At 49.1% G+C, this 16,110-nt stretch overlaps 1 protein-coding gene across 1 annotated transcript in view; it reads right to left on the bottom strand.

The window, feature by feature from the left end:
• Positions 1-389: 389 nt before the first annotated feature.
• The window catches only part of IPO5 (importin 5), a 33,835-nt gene continuing 18,114 nt past the window's right edge, over positions 390-16,110 (bottom strand). The window contains exons 11-26 of the mRNA XM_032972062.2: positions 15,532-15,656; positions 14,802-14,891; positions 13,884-14,057; positions 13,470-13,688; positions 12,752-12,835; positions 11,665-11,797; positions 10,051-10,169; positions 8,459-8,555; positions 7,708-7,880; positions 7,135-7,246; positions 6,721-6,776; positions 5,396-5,518; positions 4,684-4,903; positions 2,932-3,160; positions 1,809-1,950; positions 390-1,448 (exon numbers count right to left, since the gene is read on the bottom strand). Of these exons, the coding sequence (XP_032827953.1) occupies positions 1,362-1,448; positions 1,809-1,950; positions 2,932-3,160; positions 4,684-4,903; positions 5,396-5,518; positions 6,721-6,776; positions 7,135-7,246; positions 7,708-7,880; positions 8,459-8,555; positions 10,051-10,169; positions 11,665-11,797; positions 12,752-12,835; positions 13,470-13,688; positions 13,884-14,057; positions 14,802-14,891; positions 15,532-15,656 (2,183 nt within the window). The 3' untranslated portion in view covers positions 390-1,361. The remainder of the gene's footprint in view (positions 1,449-1,808; positions 1,951-2,931; positions 3,161-4,683; positions 4,904-5,395; positions 5,519-6,720; positions 6,777-7,134; positions 7,247-7,707; positions 7,881-8,458; positions 8,556-10,050; positions 10,170-11,664; positions 11,798-12,751; positions 12,836-13,469; positions 13,689-13,883; positions 14,058-14,801; positions 14,892-15,531; positions 15,657-16,110) is intronic.

Raw genomic sequence — 16,110 nt, 5'->3', positions numbered from 1 at the left:
ATACTTCTACACGATTTCCGTGCTACAAATCATACCTCCACAACATGCACGTGTGGAGTCATAATAATAATAGTGAACAACATCCTTTGTGTGCGTTCCACTTCTGAATTGAGTATGGACCGATGGACGATTCAAGAGGAACGTGTGTAAAACTGCCTTGCCGATGAAAGTAACATTTTAACCAAGGATGCTGCTGTGTAATTACAAATCAAATTCGCCCGTGCTTCGACGTTCTGCCATTTTCGGTGCAATTTGTAAAAATAAATGTTATCTCCCAGCATGGAAGTGTTGGTCAGGTTATTCACTTCAAGACGGTGGTGGTCTTGAGGAAAGGTGCGAAAGGACAACCGTGATGCACTCTCCACTCAACCGTTGAAATGCAATGCCCATTTAGTTAAACATTTTTTTTTTATTAGTTAACAAACATTGCAACGGGAAATCAAAATCTAAATTACACCGAGTGAAATAAACTACGCAGTAAAGTTATCCGAGCTAAGGCCGATTCAATCACATTGTTCACATTGCAGCAAGGGCAAAACATTACTATACAAAAGTGTCTCTTGGAACCACGCACGGCAGCAGAATAAGCAGCGGGCTCTAGACAGAGGGAGGAAGAGACTCAGGGGGGAATGCAGTGACAAAGTCAGGATTCCAATAGCGGTTTTGACTCCCCAACAATGAAAAATATAAATGGTAGCAGTCACGACACACTTTAAATATTAATTGGGAGTCATGGATGCAGTCGTAATAACATTACACTTGGGAGTGCAGGGGTGTTGGGGATAGTCCCCACTTTGGCCCGAACAACACTTGACCTCCCTCACCCCTCCCCTTTAGCTGTGAGATACAATTTTTGGCCAGGACAACATTTTCACAATTTCCTCTCTTCCCCAAGAGCTGCTGCTGCTGCTTTATTTTTTGATTGCCGACTTGCTGCGAACAAACCACTTGAGTACACCCACAACTGAAAGAGCCTTCGAACGAAAGGGAACCTTCAAAGCCAACTGGGTTGGATGGCAGTGGGCGGGCGGGGGGGGAGGTTGGGCCGCATGAACGCTACTTCAACCAATGCAACCAACTAACTCGCGGGGCAAGAGCAGCGTCCCGGGCCGTCAATCCGCCACGCGTGCAAATATGCCGCAGGAGGGCAGAGGCAACGGGCGCCCCCTCCTGGGGCTGAGCGCCACTCCGCAAGCTAGGAGGGGCACGGCCTCGCCGGCGGGCGCTCGGTGATAGCGGCGTATCGTTCAGCGTCCCCTCACCCCCCCCCGCCCCCCTCCCAAGCCTAAGGTACACCCTCTGTGTGCGTGCATGCGGTGCCTGTGGTCGTGCGTGCGCGTAAGCGTGCGTGCCCAATCTGCTCATGCTGCACTGAGGAGGCTGTCGAGGAACTGCTGCTGCTCCTTGTCGAGCTGCGACAGGCAGGCGGCCCACAGCTCTCCGGACGCCTGCGCGAGACAACCCAAGTGAACATTAGCAGGGCCACAGAAAGGTTACGAATGGGAAAATAAAGGGCGAAGCGGGGGGAGCGGCGGCAGAGTGGCGAGCGCACTGTGCTACGGATCCGGCGACATCTCTTTTGATTCCTGGCCATGGCGAACATCGGCAGCAATTGATATCCGAACCAGTCCGGGGCCTCTCCCTTCGGGTCGACCGATTCTTGACCGAGTACCTGGTGTGACGCGTGAGCAAGTTTGCACTGTGGAGGATCTTGAAAATGGCGAGCGCGATCTCGACAGTGATATGGGATTGCATTGCTCGAGGATTGGACAATCACGGGTGTGGCGCGCACGCACGCACGCACGCACCTGTACTTGGCGCACGACGCTGACGAGCCGCGCCGTGCAGGCAGCGTCCTCGCTCGTCGCCTCGTTGGCCACCCCCTGGGCGATGATGGCGAGGATGCTCGGCAGGTTCGCGTTGTTGAGGCCCAGCACCAGCGGGTTGTTACTGTGCGGGCAATGCGGGCAAACAGGTGTGTTTGAACAAAGTATGGACAACAAAAAACGGTCACAGTCTGGTAGACCTCGTCCTCAAAACATTGTGCTATGAGGGCCACTGACTGAAATGTCTCCTGTAAAATAATTATTTTTAAGGCAGTGTTACTGACAAATGTTGCGAATTGTTTTTAATTATTATTTGCACTGGTGGCGCACCACTGTCAATGCAGTATCACCAAATAATTTGTCAATTCCTCAAAAGGTACCTCCCCCCCAACCCCAAGCCTGCCCTACTCGCCGCCCCAGTTCCTGAACCCCCCCGCTTCTGTGGCCGTCTGGAACGCTCTTCCTTCCGATATTAGGAAGCCACTAGAGCTATGCACTTTTAAATCAAAACTGTCAGTTTGGTGCCAGATAAAAGGGTAAAAACCTATTACTTTATCTTGCTACTGGCAAAGGAGGCCTCATAATGTAAGTGCTTACCCCGAGCTCTCAATACTCTGATAGTGCGCTGTTTTTGAGTTGTACGCCTTTTGGCGTCATCTGGTCCAACACCAGTGGAGACTAGGCTCTAAGAAAAGCCGTCTCGGGTGTGGACCAATCAAATTCAAGGACAGTGCCAATATCATTATCAGAGTTGTCTCTTTTTGTTTGCATTTTGACTGCTTGCATTGTGGTTATTGCAAACATGATCCCTTGTATAAAGGTGTCAGTTTGGTGCCAGATAAAAGGGTAAAAACCTATTACTACTACTGAAAACTCATTTCTTTAGAACTGCTTTTTGTGCTTAGTTGTTGGCCTTTTCCCACACCTCCAATTAGCACGGTTGGCTACGTACGATGTTGCAAAAGATGTTCAAAATTATGTACACTCACACAGACAGACTGACACAGAAACCTAAAGTTTGTTGTCCTTCCCCCGCACCTCCGATCAGCAAGGTTGGCTACTTACGGTGGTGCGAAAGAAGTTCAACATGCATATATATACGCACCTCTCGATGAGATCGCAGAGGTAGTTGTAGCAGAACACGGCCTCCTCTTTGTCTTCAGTGACCGGCAGCCAGGACAGCCAAAGCGGAAGGAACTCCTGCGTGTTGACGCAGTCCGGCCGGAACTTAAGCAGCTTCCCCACGGCCGAGATGCAGTTTTCCGTGGCGTTGATGTTCTCCTTGACGCGAGACTGCGAGTCCTGGATCACCTGCATTAGCAGCCCCAGTGCCTCTGCATGGATAAGGAAGGGCACAGCAGAGGGGAGGATTGTTGGAGAGTGTCAAGCGTGTCTAGTTGTGGTGGGTGTACAATGACAAACGATGTATTTGTTGCGATAAAACGCAGGCATGTGCGGCGCTTTGTCAATCCACTGCTGGGGTAAGGCTTCCCTATGCCATGCGAGTTGTGCGTAATAGCACAGTTGGCAAAGTACGGTGCGAAAAAAGTTCAACATACATACAATCTGGCGTCACGGTCCAAATTTGTCCAGTTTGAATAAATGCTTGCAAATTACTTAAATTGGGAAGCGCATAGCAATCTCTCCGGAAAAAAAATAATTCACGATGCTCAGGAAGGCTTTCCCAGGTAGACAACACGCAATGATAATAATAATAATTAAATATTTCGCTACACTGGTCAGCGTGGGTTGATGATGGTGGGAAGCAGAATTGTGGTAGTATGTTGCGGTATTCCGTCGCTATTCACGAACCTGCTGTCCGCGCATCGCGCATCCAGAACTCTACATGACCGCATCGAGAGAAAGAAAGTGATGGGAGAGAATGTGATGGCAGAGAATGTGATGAGAGAGAAAGTGATGACAGAGAATGTGATGATGTGCAGCAGCATCATCATTTAAGGTAAGTTCATTTCCAAAATGTGGTTTAATACTTTCATGTTTATTTTATTTACTTTGTTTATTACATGAATGAAGAAAGGGACTGATATTCCTCAAGTTTGCGTTTTTATTTTTATTTTATAAATAAATGTATTTTACATTAATTGTGGATGTATTCTTTTTTTGTGCCTGTTGAGTTGTAAACTCCCTCCAGTCCTCATTTTCATTCACACCCAATATTCATAATAATTTCCGATTTGTGTTAGCTCATGGAAACCCTGCAGCCTCCACATAACCTACGTGCAAACCAGAATGAACAAAATACTAATAAACAATGGACAAGTTGAATCGTGACCCTGAATCGTCACATTCGGGCCACCCAGCAAAGATGGGCCATTTAGGAATGCGCAGACCGGTAGAGAATGGAAAGCAGACATAAGAAGGTACTGGACACAGAGCAGAGGACATGGCCGAGGGCAGGAAGCAGATGTTATACAGGGGGCAGTGAGCAGAGTGCAGGAGGTGAAAGGCTAAAGACAGACGGTAGAGACTGCAGGTCGGCAACGTCATAAAGGCGCCACGGTGGTGAGATGTTAACTCCCTCGCCTGGTACACAGGTCGTGGGTTGGATACCAACCCTGCCGCCTGAATATTCGGAGTTTTCATGTTCTTCCCGTGGTGACGTGGATTTTTCTCCATGCCCTCCGGTTTTTTTTCCTCCGTATTTCGAAACATGACGCGTTTTAGAGAATTTGGGCCGTGATAAATTCCCACGTGATAAGCCACTTCGTGGAGCTATCATTTGTGATAGCCAGGTTGCTTCTAAAAAAAAAAAAAAAGAGCTATATGGCTCAGTGAGAATTTACCCGATAAATTAAAAAAAAAAAACATTTAAAACAGTTTTAAAAGTTTTAGTTACCAGTGCAAGCCGGGGCATAGCCGGGCCCTCCGTGCTGCGCCATCACGCCCACACCATACGCGGCTGCCTGCCGCACCTCGGCGCTCGACTCGCATACGCCTTCCAGCATGGGCCGCAGGAAGTACTCCGAGTACTTGAGCGAGGCCGGGCCGCAGCACTCGATGAGGTCGTCGAACACGCAGAATCCCCACTGGCGGTCGGCCCATGGACGGTTTCGGTCCTGGTTGAAACAGCAGCAGCGGCAACAAGAACAGAACTTTAGAATATGGATGTGTTGTTTATCGAGACTTATCCTATGGAAACATGGTTAAATTATTCACAGGGTTTCCAAAATCTCCCTGGCAGAACTGCTATGCGAGCCCTGTTGACCGATTGCGGCATATCCGAACCGAGCCAGCACATGGCCTCGAAGCCTCGAAGGCTCGGTTGGTTTTCTACTGGCTCTAAGCAGTTCCAAGCTGTAAACAACGAAACTGTGCTATGCTGGTCTCACAAGACAACTGAAACTGGCTTGGGGCCAAGCAGGGCCAGGGGTGGAGGCTAATGACACGTTTGTTACGTGCGACGTTGTCGGCAGAGCCTCGGCTTTCAGTGGAAAAACATTGAGCCACCCGCGCCGGCTTGGCACAGCACGGTACGGCTCAGTCGTACAATGGGTAAGGAGGCAGAGGCGAAGCACTTGACATTGAGGGGTCCAAGGTGGCATACGTACGATGAGGCTGACGATGAGCGGGAGAAAGAGGTCGAACCAGGGCAGCACCGTCTCCTTGTAGCAAGTGAAGATGGCGTGCAGGATGTCGGACACTTTGCTGAGCGTGTACACGTCGCTGTTATCCTGCGCACGGCGACATGCAAATCGGTGACATTTTAATACCCACTCGTTTCAGGAACACAACTATTCCAGGACGTGAAAAACAAAAACCGACGTAAATTAATTCCCCACTTATGGAGGTAAATGTACCTCCCCACATATAATTCCATCACGGTTAAGGACAGTCCAGTGTAGCATATAAGTGTAAAAACGCCGAGACGTTGTTACTCAGAGCTTTGTGTAATGGTCCGATTAAGGCGCACACACTCGTGTGGAGGCAACACTATTTAACTCAACTGTAGCACAACTGCAACACAAATACACTTAGGGTGGTGACCACCGTCCTACACTCGCTGACACTTAGACACTACTTGGCGTGGCCAAGCCAGGAGGGCTTCTGCTTGGCCACGACGGCTGGAGGCTTCTTCAGAGTCTTCGTGAGACGGCTTCATCCCAGGCACCAACAGCCCAGCTCTGCGCGCTGAGCCCGCCAAAAAGCCTCTCCGGCGTGGCCGGCCAACGCCCCCCTTCTTGAACCCTCGAGAAGACTCCCCTGCATGACCACGAGACCCCCAGGGCCCTCGGCCCCCTCTTGGATCCGGTCACGTGTCCAGCCGGGGTCACTCGGAGTGCCATGGCCTGACACAACCCCCGTGGCACCCATCAACAGCCTCCGTACCGAACAGGCAGTGATGTCACACATACAGACCCAACATGGTAGTGACGTCATGTGTATACAGACCCGCCGTAGTTGTGACGTCATGTCACTACACTTGTATTGGACACGGTACCAACACTAGGCCCGGGCTTCTCTCTTGATCCGTGAAGCTCGTACTCTCCCCCGAACGTCCCCCTCCCCCCCTTTTGTGCTCTCCCCTTTAATACCCTTCGAGCCCTCTCTCTCAAACCATTGCTCGCCCCACTCATTTCGGCCAATCCTCGTCCTCCACCAACGGGTGTCGAGCGTCGCCTCTCTCGTCAACCCTCGCTTCCCGACTTTCAAGTTTGAATCTCTCCTCCAATCCTTTTGAACCTTGCCTCCCGACCAATCAATTTGGAGGCCTCTCTGCACCAATAGGAGGCCTTGGCCTACTTCCTGACTGTCCGTCTGCCCGTATGCCTGCCTCGGTCATTCCATATGTATGCATGCTGAACTTCTTTTGCACCGCAAGTAGCTAACTGTGCTCATCGGAGGTGCGGGCACAATAATAATTAACTGAATTTACCTCGTCTTGTAATGTCTCTTCCACTTGTTCGTCGTAATCTTCGTCTTTCCTCTTTTCTGCATGAAAAAAATGTCGAAATCATTAAATGATAATTCATGTTTGTTTTATTTTATAGCTTCAGTCATGCAAATTGCATCTATAAACCCTGCAGCATTTGTAACGTGCGGTTTTTCGAAGAGGCACGGGAAGCCAGACAAGCAAGAATGAAAAGCCAGAACTCCAGAACTGTGGCCGATAATTGCCCATGCTCTGTGGTCTTATATTGGTATGTTTATGCTCCTTGATGAGATCACCAAGGTATTGTGGTTCATTTGTGGCAAGCACATCATGTGTAATGAGTGCGACCTTATAATGTATTCGTTCAGTAATCAGAAGTCAATGTAATAGTTAATGTCGACCCACAAGATGCCTCACCTTGTCTGAGCTCCTGGTTTTTAAAGTGCTCCTCCAACTTTGCCTTCAGGATGTTCCCAAGCTCCACAAAGTGTTCTTTGTCAAGACATCCCTCGCCCATCAGCTCCACACACTGGGGGCACAGGGCAATTGTCAAAGGGCGAGCAGGCACAGCACGATCCCATTATGGTCCCACACGTGTAAAACAAACGCACGAAGCCACCTACACCTAACAAACGATTTATATTTCGATTGAAAAAATTTTCACCTGGATAATAATCCCTTGAGATGAAACATTTAGTTTTCCTAGGGTGTCCCAGAGTGTCAATTGACGTACATAGCAAACACACAAGCAGGTATACATATTTAAATTAATTTTGGCTAATGTAGACCATGATGCAAGTACGCAATGGCCTACTCTTCTTTCAATGACGTCACTGGAATCTTTCAACATCCGCGGTGACGCACAAGCAGCGAACGCGCTACCACTGCGCTGTGTCACCACGTGAAGCGCGCTATTTAAATCAAGATTGGTTAATGGGATTGTGACCGGGTGGAGGGGGGTGGGCTGGATGTAAGTGTGGCTCGTCGCACCCTGGCGAAGGACTCCATGATCTGCGAGATGACGTCGGAGTCCGGCTCGGTGCCGATGGCCTTGATGAAGTCTCCGCACATGAAGTGCCACATCTCAGCCAGGTACTCGGGGCCGCGGATACGCGCACACTCCAGCAGCAGCGGCAGAGACTCTGCCGCAGCCATGCGCACGCGTGCCGCAGAGGAGAAATCCACGCGCGGAGATATAAAAAAATCCCCAAAATAAATGAAAGAGTCAAGGAAAGTGTCCGGTGAACCAGCTTGTATTTTTCAATGGCGCTTTGCCGAGCACAGCCACCAAATGCCCAAACTGTAATGTGGCCAGAAACGAACAAGCGCTATTGAAGGAGTCGTAAAAACTGTTCATTCGTTTGGAATCTCAACCACTGGCTGAGAGCTTTAAACAGGAGATGAGTACTGCCTTAGTGCTCATCTAAGCAGGATATCACTGTTGACTTCTAGACCAGCGGTTATTAACCTTCCCTGCAGCCTTGCACCCCTTTGGTTCTCAATCGTAAAAAAAAAATCACGTTACTAAATACATAAGTTTGATCATAACAAAGTAGCTGTACTTACGTGTGAGTGCTCAATTTGTCTTTCGACGATTTACCTTCCTAAAAAAATCTGGCATGTCTCACACTCCTCAAAAAAGGGTACCTCCACCTCCAGGGGGTTTTGCGTGCACCCCAGGTTAAGAACCACTTGCTCGAGAACTATTGACTGCGCTGCGCGAACACGGCTGTGAGGATATCGTCGTGAAAGTAGAACTTGAGTAGCGGGACCATCAGCTTCACCACCTGCTCCGTGTATTCCGCAAAGCCCTCCTTCAGCTCGCGCGCGTAGCAAACCTAACGGGCAAGCCCCCACGACGAGATGCACAGAGAAAAAACGCAACAAGGTGACTATCGGTCTATTTCATCGCCGAGACTTGACAATCCAGACAAAAGAGATAAACGCGTGGATTGTATGTACGTGTATGTTGAACTTCTTTCGCACCGTATGTAGCCAACCGTGATAATCGTAGGTGCGGAGGGGGGAGGGAGAACAACAAAACTAACACGCAAGAAGCAGTTCTAAAAAAAATGAGTTTCCAATCTCAGATGTGAAAGTTCCATGAAGTTCTAAGAATGATGTTGGAAAGAGACCAAGAGGCAGAAAAATAAAGACGCTGCTTGACGAATTGAATGAAGGGGGATGTCGTACCGTGAAATCAGCAGATAGTTCAACAATGGCCAGAAGAATGGGGGGGGAGAGTTTGAGTCAAAGACCTGCCATTGGGCAAAGGACTAAAGAAGAGAAGACCTCTCCGAGGTGTTTCCGGGTTGTACCACGTGTAGGCCGGCCTTCATCAGACGCCAGCAGCAGCCGATAAATACTACATCAGAATCTTTATTTTTAGACTGTAGGAAGAATCTCATGAGCTATGAAGTTTCACAGATGGTCAAGTATGGGCGGGTCAGCAAGTTACAACAGCGAAAAAATCAAACATAAAAACCACAATAGGAGTGCAAATTAGAGAAAGAGCTAAGCAAGTAACTAAATATAAAAAAAACAAAAAGATCATAACATATAACCGAGGGAGAACTTGAGCTGCTCCATTGAATCTCGACTAAAAGCTTTCGTGACTGCAGGAATTCATATTCTTTGGGTCTTTCGGTGAAGCCACGTAGATAGAAAAAATTATAAAAATAATAACAATATCACGACATTTCGATTGCAAGACAAGCAATCGTCTTTCACCTGAAGACGATTGCTTGTGTTGCGATCGAAACGTATTGATATTGTTATTTTTTTGAATATTTTTTCTATCTACGTGGCCTGCTCCATTGAGTCACTGAAGAAGCTCCGAACATGTGGAATGAAACGTCGGACATCACACCGGACAACACGTGGCGGTATGACCCGAAAAGACATCGGAGAGCTACACTGCACGACCACGAAAACCGAGGCAGTAACAGAAGACCTAACAATCTTCATTGTTTTTACTTGAAAGAGATGCTCGGCTGGAAACTGGGGTCTGGAAATATCTATACAGGAGTATCTATAAAATACAGGAGGTCGTGGGTTCGATCCCGACCCTGACATCCCTGCTGTATATTTAGAGTTTGCAGGTTCTCCCCATGGTCACGTGGATTTGGCTCCGGGTCCTCTGGTTTATCCCCTCCACATTTAGAAACATATGTTTAAGAGTATTTGGCTGCTATAAATGTCCACGTAATAAGCCACTGAGTTGAGCTATCATTTGTGGCCAAGGACGCTTCTGAAAGAGAGCTGTATAGCTCGGTGAGCCTTACCTGGTAAAATAAAATGTTTCAAACAGTTTTACATTTTAGTTTTGCGCACCAGCATTTGGCAGGCGGTGGCTTTCTCCTCGAGGCCGGCCGTCTTTATCCCGAAACTCTGCTGATCTCCGAGGCTCACAAACTCCCAGCTGTCGTCCTCCATCTCCTCCATGTCCTGGGCTGAAAGACAAAAGCAAATGACCAGTTCTCACACCGGCCTCCTGATTCTTCTCTCACATGCGAACGGACGTCATCATTAACCCAGGAATTTGAGTAAAATCAAGGGGGTTTCGCTGTGGTCAACATCGTCAGACGCCTCGGGCAAACCGCCTAGAAGTTAGAAACCTGAAGATTCATCGCCGTGATTTTATGATTCAATTAAAGATTTTTTTTTATATTGTTTGCAATCTCATTTGCGTTGTCGATTTAAAATGTTCGCCTCACTCGGTCTGTCCAAGTCGATTTGTTCGTCCAACTTTACACCTGTACTCCTGTCGATTCTAAACACGTTGTACGGCATGTACACCAAACACGGGGAAAGGTTTTAAAGTTGTATAATCTTGTGTAGATGCCACTGGTTCTTCACGCTCTGAAAATGTAGATGCCACCACCGCCATCTCTTGCGCGGTGATTGAACTTACGACTCTCGAATCCGAACAGGCAACTGGACACACGGCCAGGTTTGTTCGTATCTCTGAAAGTCCATAGGTCGAATGTTCGTAAGTAGCGAAAGTCCCTTTGAGACCGTCAAGTACGAGCTGGTGGCAGCGATCGACCTCTCTTGGGGCGAGGCTCAACATGTTGCCAAGGACAGGAAGCGGTGGATGGAAACTCGTTGCGGCCTCACGTCCCATAGGGGATGAAGTGGATTAACAATCTATGTTTTTGGCCTATTAATTGTGATGCTTAAATATGTCGTTGTTAGTTTAAATGTTAGGTTCGCAACAATTAGTCTGTGCTTTCCAAGTTGCCTGGATGAAAAGTGGGGCTAGGATTTTGCTCAATCCTGGCAACTGATTCAACAAACTTAATAAACGAAACAATTTTCACGAAGTCAATATTCAATTCTCACACACACACACACAACTCTAAAGAACTACCACGAGCATGAGAATTAATTTTAATTCATTGTTAAATTAATAATTAAGTACATTTGTTATTCCCCAAGTTGCCGTCCAGGGTTATCACAAATGTGCTGTGTTTTAGAGGAAGCTAGTCTGCCAATAGCATGCACGCCGTATTGAGTAACTTCTGGGTAATTTTCATAAGTTCGGCAAATTTGGCCCGTGACGCTGGCACGTACGGTTTATACTGGTTTTTTTCTTCGAATGACGTCACGGAATGTTTAATGTTTCACTGTGAAGCAGGCGGCGCATAGTTTATTTTTATGATATAGCCTTTAACAGACTGTTGGGGCAAGTGCTGTTATCAAGCGCCTATAAAGGCCGGCACGGTTTACTCTTTTTTTCTAATGACGTCACGGAATATTTAACGTTCCCCTGTGAAGCAGGCAGCGCGTAAGTTTTCTTTATGGTTCATAAACACGCAGCAAGAGCAGTATTAACCAGGGTGGCTCGCCACATTTGAACCGCGAACCTACGCAACGAGCGGTTGAACGCGCCTCACAGCTGGGCCACGACCAAGGCAGGCCGAGGTCTCGGCGGGCGACACTCACCATCCAACAGGGCCACCTCCGGCTTCATCGAGGCGGTTTTCAGAAGTGGCCCCATGACCACGGGCAGGTACTGCTGAAAGTCCTTGCCCAGGATCTTGCACATTCTCGCCCACGCCGAGATCATGTACGAGATCTGCCGGCAGACACCACACCGCCCCAGGATCAGAGCAAGGATTTGCACGTGTGGGTGGGGTGGCTCAGAGCTCGAGCAAGCGGTTCGCAATCATATCTCCGGGGTCGATAAAAATGCGCACCACCTTGTGGGAAAGTCAACAGTGGTTTTCAATGTCAAATTGGAGCAAGAATCATCATCAGTCTTCTGTATGTCGAACTTCTTTCGCATTGTACATAGCAATGGCGGAGCCAGGATTTTCAGGTAGGGGGGGGGCAACCCCTCCAGCAATAAAAATGATAGAGGAGTTGTTAGTAAGTAAGGAGTTGTCCCTTGGAGCCATCGATTGAGGGTCGAATTCGAACCGCGTTGTGTGATCGGCATCGCGCTCGCTGAAGGTGATGATGCCTTCAGGGAAGTCGTGTACTGTATACGCAACTGCGCACAATTCTGAGTCACTTATAACCGCTTTGCCGCTACTTATTGCCAATTATGGACTCAGACTATTATCCTATCATCTCATAGAGTCCCTGGCACATAATAATATGCTACACAGTGGCAGTGGGGATCGCAAAATGCCGATTTATTACTAATAAACCCCAATGATCTGATCGAAATTAGGGATTTCGATCGGATCATTGGGGGGGCACGTGCCAACCCACCCCCCCCACTGGCTCCGCCAGTGGTACATAGCCAGCCATGCTAATTGGGAGGTGTGGGGAAAGGACAACAAACCGCATGGCCTTGTAAGAGTGCACCCCGCACCTTCAATGAGCAACGTTTGGCAGCAAAAGGAGTTCAACATACAAACATACATCTTATCATCAAGCATTTGGTTCAAAACAAGCCAAACTCTGATTGTTGTCGACACTCCATGTCTCATCAGCAGTCAGGCTTGCCTTAACCAATGCTGGTGAACTATCCGATGTTTGTAGGCGAGGACCCTCTCCGTAAGAACTGGGGCTTTGGTCGTACCTGTGGGTCGTCGTCCTCCAGCTGCGTCGACTCCGTCTGTGTGTTCAGCAGCAGCTGCATCACGGCCGCCGCGTCAGCCATAAACTGCACGATGGCGAAACGGAGACAACACGGACCAAACGTGAAAATTACTTCGCTCATTACCGAGGATGTGACGATGCCGAGCAGGACCGATGAATTTATTTAATTTGCCCCGTGGTCACACATGAGGCCGACACAACTTTGAAACGGTCCTCACATAAAATATTTATCTGTCGCGTCATGCATCCTATAAGCAGTAATTTAGTACTGGAGGGAAAATGTATTTTTTTAAATGTAATATTGCAAGAGCCCCTTGCAGTGACAGAAGTGACTGGGGTGTGTGTGTTAATGTTATTGCCCATCAAAAGGTATTCGATAGTTCTATTCAGCCTTCCATAGGAAAAGGTTCCCAACACCTTATAATTATTTCGTGTGGCAGTGCAAACTGCCACGTATTTTGATGTGAAGCTTTGCGAGCCAGTTCAGATGTTGCTAGAAAATGACCCGAGGCGGCAATTTCTGGAAAATGTGTTTTCATGGCGTGCAAGCAACGCAGCGCTGCATTTCATCTTTCGCTGGTGTTATCACAGATGGCTGCGGGCGCCGTGCAACTTACAGATGCCGTTTAAAGCAGACCACGTCTCACTTGGTCGTCCCCACCCCCGACTGAGAGAGACGCCTGTGAACGTCCCCGTACCTTCTGCTGCCCGACGGCCAGGCCGATGAGGCTGATGCACTCGATGGTCTTGCCGCGCAGCAGTCTCATCTCCTTCTCGGTGGCGCGCTCAACGATGTACTTGAGCTTGGGCATGAAGCGGTCGTAGTGCAGCACGAAGCGCTCCTCCACCGTGTCGGCAACAGACGCCACGGCCGTCACCACCTGCTCCAGCACCAGCTTCTTCCCGTTCATCACCATCTGCGACGGGCAGAAAAATGGGAGGTTCAAACAAACGATGGGACGGACAGAAAGGAAAGGACGGAAGAATGGGCAGAGAAGGTGATCACATCACTGCAGACCACTAAGGTATGGGGTGGGGAACTTTTTCTTTCCCCGAGGGATGAATCTCCAGCCCAGCAAAGGCACTGAAAGTCATATTTGGCCCTTAGGCACCTCCTGCAATTTGACGTTGAGGATGGCTTCCAGGTGGTCGAGGAGGCTGTCCAGGTAGGGCAGCAGGTACGTCTTGGGGCAGTCCTCCGTGAAGTTGATGAGGGCAGCCGCCGCGTGGGCCTGCACCCGTGGGTTGTCGTTGTCCTTTATCGCCATGAGCAGGCCGGACACGACCTGGGACGAGAGGCGTAGCGGAGCTCCTTCGATGGTGCCAAACAGTTTGCACTCTTTGCTTATGACAAGATCATTCCCCGTGCCTATCTATGTACAATCATTTGTCAATCCCCTGCTGGATGAAGGCTTCCCCATGCTAAGCCAGGCATGGAGGGGAGGTCCAGGACCAGTTGATATAGCACTGATGTTTGCCACAGCCGGGAATATATCTCGCTGGGTTTGTAGCTCGTACTGCAGTGCTCACTCCTGCATGAGCACTCCAATCCCAAAGTTTAGTCACTCTTAAAAAACAATTTCTGTGAGCCTTCGAAATTCATAACGAACCTGAGGAATTCTTAAAATACCTCAGTCTGGCTGGCTCTATGAGCCTTGGTGAATTATCAAAAACAATGAATCAGAAATAATCCCAAGATAGCATAGTATGGTTCTCGTAAGATGGCTCAGAACTTCGGGAGTCACATTGTAAATGTTGTAGGTTTAATCTCCAACACACTGGTGTGCTGAAGTAGTATCTAATTGCCACGTTTTGTTTAAGTGACAAACATTACTAATTGGCTGTGCCATCGGGTGGTGGCGGGTTAACGACACATTTACATTTACGCGAACGAACCCAACTTGGGCAGTAACGTCTACAACAGTGAGTTATCACACGCCATGTGCCAATTACTTTGCGGCCCCGGCTATTGTCAATGCACGCGCGGGACAGCGTGGCGAGACAGGTTTCCAATTTCGGCGACGACTCACCTTGTCGTGGAACTTCTTTTGGAAGGTGGGCGCGAAGTCGGTGGCCATCTGGCCCAGAGCGTTGCACGAGGCGTAGCGCACCCTGGGATGCTGGGGGGGGGGGGGGGGGTCCGCGGGTGAATAAAAGCGCTCGTTGGCATCGGTGGCACGTCTTGCGGTGGCCAAAAGCCGCTGCGTGCAATGTGCGTGCGTGTGTACGCATGTTGAACTTCTTTCGCACCGTACGTAGCCAACCGTGCTAATCGGAGGTGCGTGTCCTCCCACCACCAACCAACCCACACTGCTCAGCATGAAGTACAGTCAAATAACCCCCACGATCCACAGAGCGTGGGGGAGGCCCTCATGCAGCAGTGGAAAGAAAAAAAAGATATCTGAACCGGTTCATATATATTCTTGATTCTTTCGATAAAGTCACGTTGAAGGGAAACAACAAAATATATATAAAACAATAAAATTCTCACGACGTTTCATATATATATCATTCGTCATGTTGGCCATGTCCAGGATTCGAAGTCAGGTTTCCACTTGCAAAGCGTAGCGTGCTAAATTTCATCGCACCTCCAACGAGCACGGTCGGTTACGCACGGCGCGAAAGACGTTCAAACATCCATGAATATACAGCGCTACCTGGTTGCACTCCACACAGTTGTCAGGCACCTACTTATAATTAGACAGCGCTAACGGCCACAGTGGCGGCACAGGGAGACATAGTGGGAGCACCGCCTCTCACCGGGTCACTCAGGAAGGGCAACACGTAGTTGAGGATTTCGGGAAGCATTGATTCCATCTGCTGGTGGCAGCCCTCGCCGATGGCCGACAGAGCCATGAGGGCCGCATGCCGGTGCTTCCAGTCCTCTACACAATGGACAAGAGACAACAGTTTCAAGTCACGTCTCGTCCGGAGGCAAACCGTTACCTTGAGAGGCTTCACACGTATGCCAGCGAACGACACGAGGGAATGGGGAGAAATGTGTGGGGCGGTGGGGGCAGGGACGCACGGGAGAGGGGTGGGAGAGAGAGAGAGCGAGCAATACCACATCATGGCCCCAGGGCCGCTGAGGCCAAGCACAGGGGATAAAGATCCCGGGAGCATTCACAAAGGAGCCCCAGGGGCAGCACCAATAACTCACAGGGGCAGCGATAACAGCACCAACCAGTTTCGGGGCAGAGCTGGACTTGCAAGCAGGAACATTCTCTGCAGGGCGTAGAAAGGCGTGCACCCTAGTGTGGCTACGAAGATCAAAAAGGAGGCTTTCACGACCAGTATTATCCATAAAGGTTTTTTTTTGGGTTAGATCGCGTAAATTTA

The sequence above is a fragment of the Petromyzon marinus genome, chromosome 47, assembly GCF_048934315.1.
Source record: "Petromyzon marinus isolate PM22_M1 ecotype Great Lakes invasive population chromosome 47, UKy_Petmar_22M1.pri1.0, whole genome shotgun sequence".
NCBI classification, from domain to species: Eukaryota; Metazoa; Chordata; class Hyperoartia; order Petromyzontiformes; family Petromyzontidae; genus Petromyzon; species Petromyzon marinus.
The sequence above is the reverse complement of the archived record's forward strand: the minus strand, read 5'-3'. Positions and strand labels throughout refer to the sequence as shown.